This window comes from Vollenhovia emeryi, unplaced genomic scaffold (assembly GCF_000949405.1).
Source record: "Vollenhovia emeryi isolate VEMERY1.0 unplaced genomic scaffold, V.emery_V1.0 DF939148.1, whole genome shotgun sequence".
NCBI classification, from domain to species: Eukaryota; Metazoa; Arthropoda; class Insecta; order Hymenoptera; family Formicidae; genus Vollenhovia; species Vollenhovia emeryi.
Genome location: NW_011967218.1, coordinates 518,181 through 526,699, shown reverse-complemented (window position 1 = coordinate 526,699; position 8,519 = coordinate 518,181). Strand labels below are relative to the sequence as shown.

Sequence of the window (8,519 nt, the reverse complement as noted above, 5' to 3'; positions counted from 1 at the left end):
CAGGTGCATCTTGTAGGGTAATGAAATTAGACAAAGTCCATCATGATTTTCGAATTATTCATTCATGCACTTTAAAAACTAGTTATGCTAAAAAATCGAAAGGTGATGTAACTTTGGCTGGTATTGTACGTTGACGAAAGTTCTGCAGTATTTAAAAACACACGAAATTGTATCTCTACCCCCAAGTAATTTTTTTGCACAATAGATATGTTTTTCCCAATCTGTGTTGAAACCATAAATTTTAATATTATTTAAGATTGACCAAAATAAGCAATTTTTTATAATCTGTTTTTAGTTATACAACACCAACTAAACTATTGTAACGGGAAGTGATGTAATTATTACAAGATAGGAAGGTAAGAATAAATGAAAAAAAAACAAAAGATTTTATAATTGCAATATATAATATTACTAAATGTAATTTACAATAAGCGAAACTGTAGTTCTGTTTAAAATTATGTTCGCACTATAGATTTTTTTTACAGTAAATACGGCTTTTCATAAGAAAATAGTCTTACTAAGAGCGCATCACAGCAGCTTTGGAAATGCAGATCTGTATATTTTCTTACCCTTAATCTTATCATGCACAAGTGGATCATACTCAAATTATATATCCAAGATAAACTTTCCTGTTATTAGATATTTATTATTATTATTCGTTTACTTATCTCACATTCTCAATATAAATTTTTACATATGTGCACCTAAAATGCATATTTATTGCTGGCTAACGATGCAACTCGAGTACCAGTGCAACTTTCTTTATGTTTAACTCCTTACTGCAAATCAGAATGGAATCCATTTCGAAAATAAGGATATCTAAATGACTGGTTATTGAGAGGAATCAAGTTGATACTTGAGAGAAGAGTCAAGCTGATACTTAGATTACTTCCACATTTTATAAAACTTATATAGAGCACTGTGGCACGTAGCATAGAACACTGCTTTATTTTACATTGCAGCCGCTGTATTAAGAATGCGCAGCTAAAAAAATTGATTAGGTTTCCTAAGGACACCGAACTTTATGATGCTGTAAAATGTCCCGTGAAAGATCCTGAAAATGTTCTCGAGCATATAAGCCACCAATTATTCATAATCACACCATATATTACTCCGGCATCTGAACGTAAGACTAAATTAATAAAATGTATTTTGAGAAGTGACGGAATCAGCAGATCTTAGGACGTTGTCGATGTATTAAATTTTTGTTGGATAATAGACGTTTTTCGCTGTGGTACTGTTTCTGGTGTCGGTATAGCGTCGCCTGTTGGCAGAACACCAGCTGGCTTTGGCTTAGCTGTAGATTTTTGTTTTGCCATTTGATAATCCCCGGAATCAAAATATTTTTGCTGAAAAACAACAAAGCTGTTAAGCGACTCAGGAAACTGAGAGAAACGAAAGAGAAGGAAAGAACACGCAGTTGTCTTTGTAGAAGTTCTGTATGATAAAAGTTAACATTACCCCCTTGGCTAGCCTTTTCTGCAGAAACGCGGAATGACCGCCAAATGGTCGACCAGCTACATTCGGGAACTTTGCTTTCAATTTTGCCTCTTCTAGCTTTTCAATGTCGCTCGACGACAGCTATAAGCAAATCTTCAGTCAAGATCTGTGTCCACACACATAACATGGTGTCTGTGCGTACACGAACAAACGGTTTCCATGCAAATGAAATTTCTATAAAATACACATTTTCTAGTTACGCGAACTTCCCCGGGTCTTCTACCAATTCGTTTTACTAATTCATCTCGTGCAGCCCTGACATTTGATTTATCGCAGGCTACAAGTATGTGAAATCTTTGAATACTCATCGCAACAACCAGCGCAATTAATAAATGAAACAGCGTACAATAATTTTCCAACGATGAGATAAAATATTATTGCCGCTATCTGCAATGATGCGCCGACAACTCATCGAGAGGATCCTCGCAGTCCTCTAACGCGTTATTTACAAAATACATAATACAGACACGTGAATTAATTATGTCCCCCGGTTCAATCAATCCTCGTCCGATTGGACAAATCTAGAGACTCACCTCAGCAGTCGGGCTCTGCTCGCTCGTCTGGTCGTCGCTCATTCTCGCAGATTTTTCAAACGCCTGTCGCCAGCGATCGCTCACCTCTTCCGACCAGTTATCCGCCGTATACTAATCTCGACACTGACGCATATAACGTACATAAGCTAAGTGAACGGCGCAATAACGTGCGGCGTCTTCCAATCGTGGGGGCCTCCGCCGCGTATATTCCGGCCGGTAGGGTGGACGCGCGCACCGAGTGGACGATCGACGGGAATGTCAACGGGAGAGCGTGTTTTCATACGTGAGCGAGAACGATGACGGCGTCGGTCAGGAGGCGTCACATCGCACGCAGGGCCATATGTTCCCGGGTGACCGTTACCGACCCGTCCGCACGGCCGGTTTCCATGAGGCGGTTCAGTCCGATCTCCATAGAGCACTCGCTCGCGCTTGACCGGAAATGAACGTATTTATGCATAGCTGATACCTGCAACCGTTTGTATTTCGTATGGCGACGTTTGAAGTGCAGTTGAAAAGGTTCGCGAGTCATTCGTTTATTTGCAATTTATTTTTGTGCATGGAGAATGTATACATATAAGGAGACCGAACTGCCCGTAATCAGAATGGGCCGATGTTTGTGCCAGCCATGGGTTTTCTCTCTGTTTCCGGTCAGACGCGAGCGAATTTGAACTCAAACCTTATCCGATTGGTCGACTTCGGTGTGCACTCGGCTTGCTCGACGCGGCCGCAAACGGTCCGTGTCCGCGAGTGGCGCTGGAGGTTGGAGTTTCTCGTCTGGGACTCTCGGCTGGTTCGCGAGAATGGCGCCAGCTGATCTTTGACTCCGACCACTTCACGGGTGCCGCTGTTCCATTCAAAGCGCGTGGTAACGTGTAATGGACGTGACTCGTCGCTCGTTCACGTGGTACCTGCAGCGAGACGGCACGACAATCTTCAAGTATCCCAGGTTGCTCGCGGAGAGGGTGGCACGCCATGAACGCGTTAATTCACACGAAAACAGTGATCGCCGGTCACGGCGGAGTCATCGCACGACGTACGTGTCACCGCGCGCATTACTTCACGTCCCGTTATAGACCAGCGTGATTTCAGCCGATAACCCGCGATACTTGTCCCGCGCGAAGATAAATGCCTCCATTACATTTACATAACGGCAGATCGTAACCGTCGCGAAATTAATATCCATCTCGCCCGGGGTGGCAACGCCTCCTCGGATTTCCTCGCCCGGTGTTCCGTTACGACAATAGTCGCGTTTGCGTTTTACAAAAATCGCGGAATGATCCGTAGGTTATGTCGAGTTACTTTAAGTTCTTTTTTTATGCTACAAGGCTACGGTTTACGGAGGAGCGAAGTGCCTCTTCGGTCGTTTTATCTCTCGACTATTCGCTTATCGTCGGCGAGATATTTTTCATAGCTATTTTAATTCTTGGTTTTTTTTAATTAACGGGCGAAACGAGCTTTTGCTAAAGCAACTTTTAATTTGCACCGAGACGAAGGAAAATGATTTTACCGCGTGTTCTGCAATTGTTGGATAATTCGGAATTTTTGCGTCCAATTTTCCAGGGTACTCGCCGTTTAAATTGTGGTACAACGCTGATCGCACGATGGGCGGCATAGCTCTGATTTATACAGATTTGAGAAAGCCGAGGAGATTTTTGCTGGAGCCTACGGTACCACCAATGTATATTAATGATAAGAGCGTGGCGTGTCTACAAATTCGTACTTTTTATGTAACTCCAAGCTGGAGCGGTCAGGAGCCGTCGTCTAAGATCGAAGAAACAGTCAAGAACATTAAAGAGGAAAAAGAGCTTAAAGATAAGATGGTAATGGCTGTTACAAAAGACAGCGAGCAAGCAAAGAAGGCCGTTGCTAAAGTCACAATGTGGCAAAAAGTTAAGGGGGAGGTGCTGCATTATTATCATGGGTTTCGATTATTAGGACTCGACATGAGGGTGTCGGCAAAGTTAATATGGAGGATTTTACAAGGGAAGGAACTTAGCAGAAGGGAGCACCGTTTGGTACGTCAAGTGCGGTAATTGTGCGTACATGTCACAAGTTGATTAAGACTATTAATAAATTGTTCATTCTGATAGCTAGTAAAAACCACTGGGGATATGTTCCGATTGATTCCATTCTCTGTTTTCATCATTGTTCCATTTATGGAATTCTTATTGCCAGTGGCAATTAAGTTGTTCCCTGGCATGCTACCTTCTACTTTTCAAACGGCAACCGAGAAGGAGGATAAGCTTAAGCAGGCCTTGAAGGTAGAACATCAGATTTGAATTCATCGAGATATTAAGTGAAGAGACACGTATAGAATTTAATGAAAAATATCGCAGTTTGACGTGACGTTTAGAAATTTTACATAAGGCATGTAAAATGTTTCGCCAAGGGTTTCTTCAATGTTATTTTAATTATTAAATATCTTTTGGGAACAGGTCAAGATAGAAATGGCAAAATTTTTACAAAAGACATTGAATGAAATGTCGTTGCAATCGTCGGATCACAAGTCTGAGAAAGCGAAAGAGTTTGCAGAATTTTTCTACAAAGTACGAACAACCGGCACCGTTGCGAGCAACGAAGAAATCATGAAGTTCAGCAAAGTCTTCGAGGATGAAATTACCCTGGATTCCCTCTCGCGTCCACAGCTAATTGCTTTATGCCGTGTATTAGATGTGCAAACACTTGGCACTACCAATTTCTTACGGTTTCTACTCAGGATGAGACTCAGAAGTCTTACTGCGGATGACAGAGTGTGTATTCAATTGAGTGTATTCTCAGCCTTTATAAAATTCTTTTCTTTAGACTGTTAAAATGCTCTTCTTTATTTTGAATAGCTAATTGAGAAAGAAGGGGTTGACACCCTGACCAGGACTGAACTGCAACAAGCTTGCAGAGCGCGTGGCATGCGCGCTTATGGATTGCCAGAGAGCAGATTAAGAGAACAATTGTCGCAGTGGTTGGATTTAAGTTTAATGAAAAAGGTTCCACCCTCTTTACTACTATTATCACGAGCGCTTATGATACCAGAAACGACACCTATGTCGGACAAGCTGAAGGCGACAATTGCGGTCTTGCCCGACGCGGTTGTGGCGCGTACTCAGGGTGCCATTGGAGAGAAAGAGGGTAAGGTGGATCATAGAACCAATATCGAAATTATAAAAATGGAAGAACGCAAGATCGAAGAAGAGAGGAAGGAAAAGAAAGAAGCCGAACCGCAGCCTGTTCCGGAGTGCAGTACCAAAACAGATGAAATTACTACTACAGATGTCAAAGTTTTAGAACAAGCTCTGGATTCAATTGGCAAGGTGAGTAAAACACGGGCAAGATAATATTTAAAACGCGCATACCAGTCTTTGATATATGCGAAATTTTCAATTTTATATAATCCTTTTAGGATAGTAAAACTATGGCTGTGGAAAAAGAGGAAATCAAGGAACTTAAAGAAGAAATGGCAGAATATCAAGAAGACGTTAAGGAATTAAATCAAATTAAGGCAGAGGCTAAAGGTCAAATAGATATAGAAAATATTAAAGTGTCGAAAGGCGCTAATAGACTATTTAAAAAGGTAAACAAAATGATTTCGAAAATGGATGCTGTTTTGTTGGAGCTTGAGCAATCTGAGAAAAAAGTTAAACAAAGAATGAACTCATTGGGTCCTAATGACAAACGGGATGACAAAGATGTTGAAGAATTAGTTAAGATAGACGAGCTTGTCGCAGCTATTAAGCAAATCCAAAATGTACCCGATGACCATCGCTTAAAACGCATAGCAGAAATTTTAGGGAAAATTGATGACGATCAAGATGGTGCAATAAAAATAGAAGATGTCTTAAAGGTATGTTGACAGACCACAAATTTTACACATGTACACATTATATAAAAGCGCAATTACAAGACTGCATCTATTTATTAATTTACCCTTTGTGTTATATAATTTTTGCAGGTTGTAGAATTAATAGGTAAGGAAGATGTTAAGTTAAGCAAAGAGCAAGTGGACGAATTAATAGAGTTAATAGGTAAAGAAGAAGTATTAGAAGTGGAGGAACAAATACAAAAATCGCTGGAAAAGGATTCCAAAACATCCCAGACTTGAGAATTGTATTACAGAATGATCATTAAAGTTTCGCATAATGCGTATGTATAATAGTTTTTTATGAACAAAAATGAGAGAAATATCTGTCTATTTAATTTTGATATTTTTGTACTGTCAACATTGATTGTGCCTTTTAAATGTTCATTGTTAATATAACAAGATCAATCAAACTTTTAGATTCATTAGAGGAATTTTATGACAGCATTTAGACTCATTGTCAAATATATAGGGTGTCCCAGAAAGCTCGATAGTCCTTTTACTGACAGATTCTGTAGAATATTCTAAGACGAAAATCCTTATGTAAAAATGTCGAGACTATTGTCAGTTTTTAATTGGGAAGCATAAAAATTAAAAGGTTACATAAAGGATTTTCTGCGCATTATTATAATCGAGGTATAAATCGTTTTGCGCGAGAATCATGCCTTAAATTGTTATTTTGTAAGTCGAGGCACAAAGTTACTGATATGTGAATTAAAATAATATATTACGTGCAGTTCGAATTTTAAATATTTTTCTTTGTGACGATAAAAGTACTGTGTGAAAAACAGAAACAAAAATTATAACAGGAACGAGGCACAAACCTGCAACCTCCGGATGTCTAGTTCGATATCCAGTTCGCTGCGCCACGCGGAACTTTGACGGATGGCTTACTGAAGTAATATTAACGTAGCGCACCAAACTTCACACCGCGATTTTTCATCAACGATTGAGAAGTGCATCGTCTTCGAATAGCATGTGTTACCTCTATACGAATACTACATTCCTGCAAAAGTTCAGCAAAATCGGCGACCCAAAGTTCATGTACTCCCCTTGTGAGCCAGGATTTGGAAAAGAGGAATTAATAGATGATGCTGCCCCGAGATTCTAGCAAAATATATGGAGATCCCGTGTGTTGAAGAGAATAAGCAGAAATCAGCTTCCATTCTTAAAAGTAATTCGAAATCTGATGAAGTGAAATGAAATCCTCCGACAGGTGTTCCACCAATTACGAAAAAGGCAGAAGGTTCTAAACAACTGTGATTAGCGCACAATGAAGTAAATTAGTGTAATTATCAGCAATATTTTTACAGAAATGATGTATGATAATTTGATATGGATCTTCGGATGTGTGTATCCTGTCTGTACTTATCCCATGGATTTTCTTTAGAAAAATTTTTAATTGTAGTAAAAAGAAAATTAAGTACACAGTACAATGAAAAACAAAAATCTGACACAAAGCACAAAGACGATTTTATCATATAATTGGCCATCATGATCATATAATTATTTATGTTGTAAATAAAAACATGTATTGAATAGTATATCTAATATATACATATATAAGTGTATATACATAGTACATCTAATATATACATACATGTATTAGATATACTAATATGTTAGACATTTCAAATATTTGAATAATATTGAGTAATATTGATCTTTAACTTTGTATTATATAGCACACAAAAACTCGAAGTTTCCCCATTAAAGACTGCGATGCATTTAACAGCATCATATTATATTACTCTCTTTTATCCATAGTAATTTACTTGTGTTGATCATAAATGCATTGTTCAAATATTTATTCTGTAATTAATTGTCTGTTACACGTAATCTTATAAAAGGAATATACTGGATATAGTTAGTTTCAACTTTGACAACAAATTACAGATGTTAGAAATGTTTTCTATAATAATACAGTTTAATTTCAATAAGCCCGGGGGATAAATCATTCCAACAATCTGTCTCAGTGCCACTGTTGTATTATACATTGTACAATACATTTGTCGATATATGTAGTATATGTATATCAGTCATTACTCAGAATAATAATAATCTTAAACTGTATTATGTTATAACTCCAACATTGACGTTACAAATGGTTAATTGGTTGCACAGTTGAACATAAATGTACAGTAATTTATAATTTTGTCATTTGTGAAAAACACAGGGAAACAAAAACCTAATTACTTAATGTAAAAATAGAATACTATTTGTGCTTTGTACTACATAGAGCGTTAAACTTGCAAGAGAAATTTTGTTAATAAGGTCATTTTATGTAACAAGAATGTTATATCGATTTTGGGGCCCTACATATATAAGGAAAAAGGAAATGGTTATTGCATATTTGCATTATTCTATAATGTTAATTACACGAAGATCATCTAAAATGTATTTTAAAGGTATGAATTCAGAAAGAATATTCTCTCTAAGTAATCTATTTCTTTACTTCTGCGCATGAAAGTCTAAACGTATATGTAAGAACGTGTATTATTTTTTTAAATTTTTATAGGATACTCTTTCAAAGAAATAAAATTGTGAAATTAAGTATCCTAAGAAGTGGAGTTTGTATACAATTTTATTGCATTATTCTATGCTATTTGTTCTCTTTGCTGCGTTTTGTTGCCTTT

General features: G+C 37.8%; 2 protein-coding genes across 2 annotated transcripts; one reads left to right on the top strand and one right to left on the bottom strand.

Annotated features, from left to right (window-relative positions):
• Nucleotides 1-383: 383 nt before the first annotated feature.
• On the bottom strand, nt 384-2,425 carry LOC105565895 (alpha-endosulfine). The gene is made up of 3 exons (XM_012019449.1): nt 2,034-2,425; nt 1,462-1,581; nt 384-1,349 (listed from the first exon to the last, which is right to left on the bottom strand). The coding sequence occupies exons 1-3, from the start codon at nt 2,073-2,075 to the stop codon at nt 1,179-1,181; spliced, it is 333 nt and encodes a 110-aa protein (XP_011874839.1). The 5' UTR covers nt 2,076-2,425; the 3' UTR covers nt 384-1,178.
• A 361-nt stretch (nt 2,426-2,786) lies between these two features.
• LOC105565894 (LETM1 domain-containing protein LETM2, mitochondrial) lies at nt 2,787-7,422 on the top strand. The gene is given in 10 exon segments (XM_012019448.1): nt 2,787-3,066; nt 3,594-4,048; nt 4,124-4,294; nt 4,469-4,783; nt 4,868-5,338; nt 5,428-5,868; nt 5,977-6,171; nt 6,923-6,982; nt 6,984-7,010; nt 7,012-7,422. Coding segments are annotated over 10 exon segments (2,331 nt in total). The 5' UTR covers nt 2,787-3,005; the 3' UTR covers nt 7,147-7,422.
• Nucleotides 7,423-8,519: the final 1,097 nt, after the last annotated feature.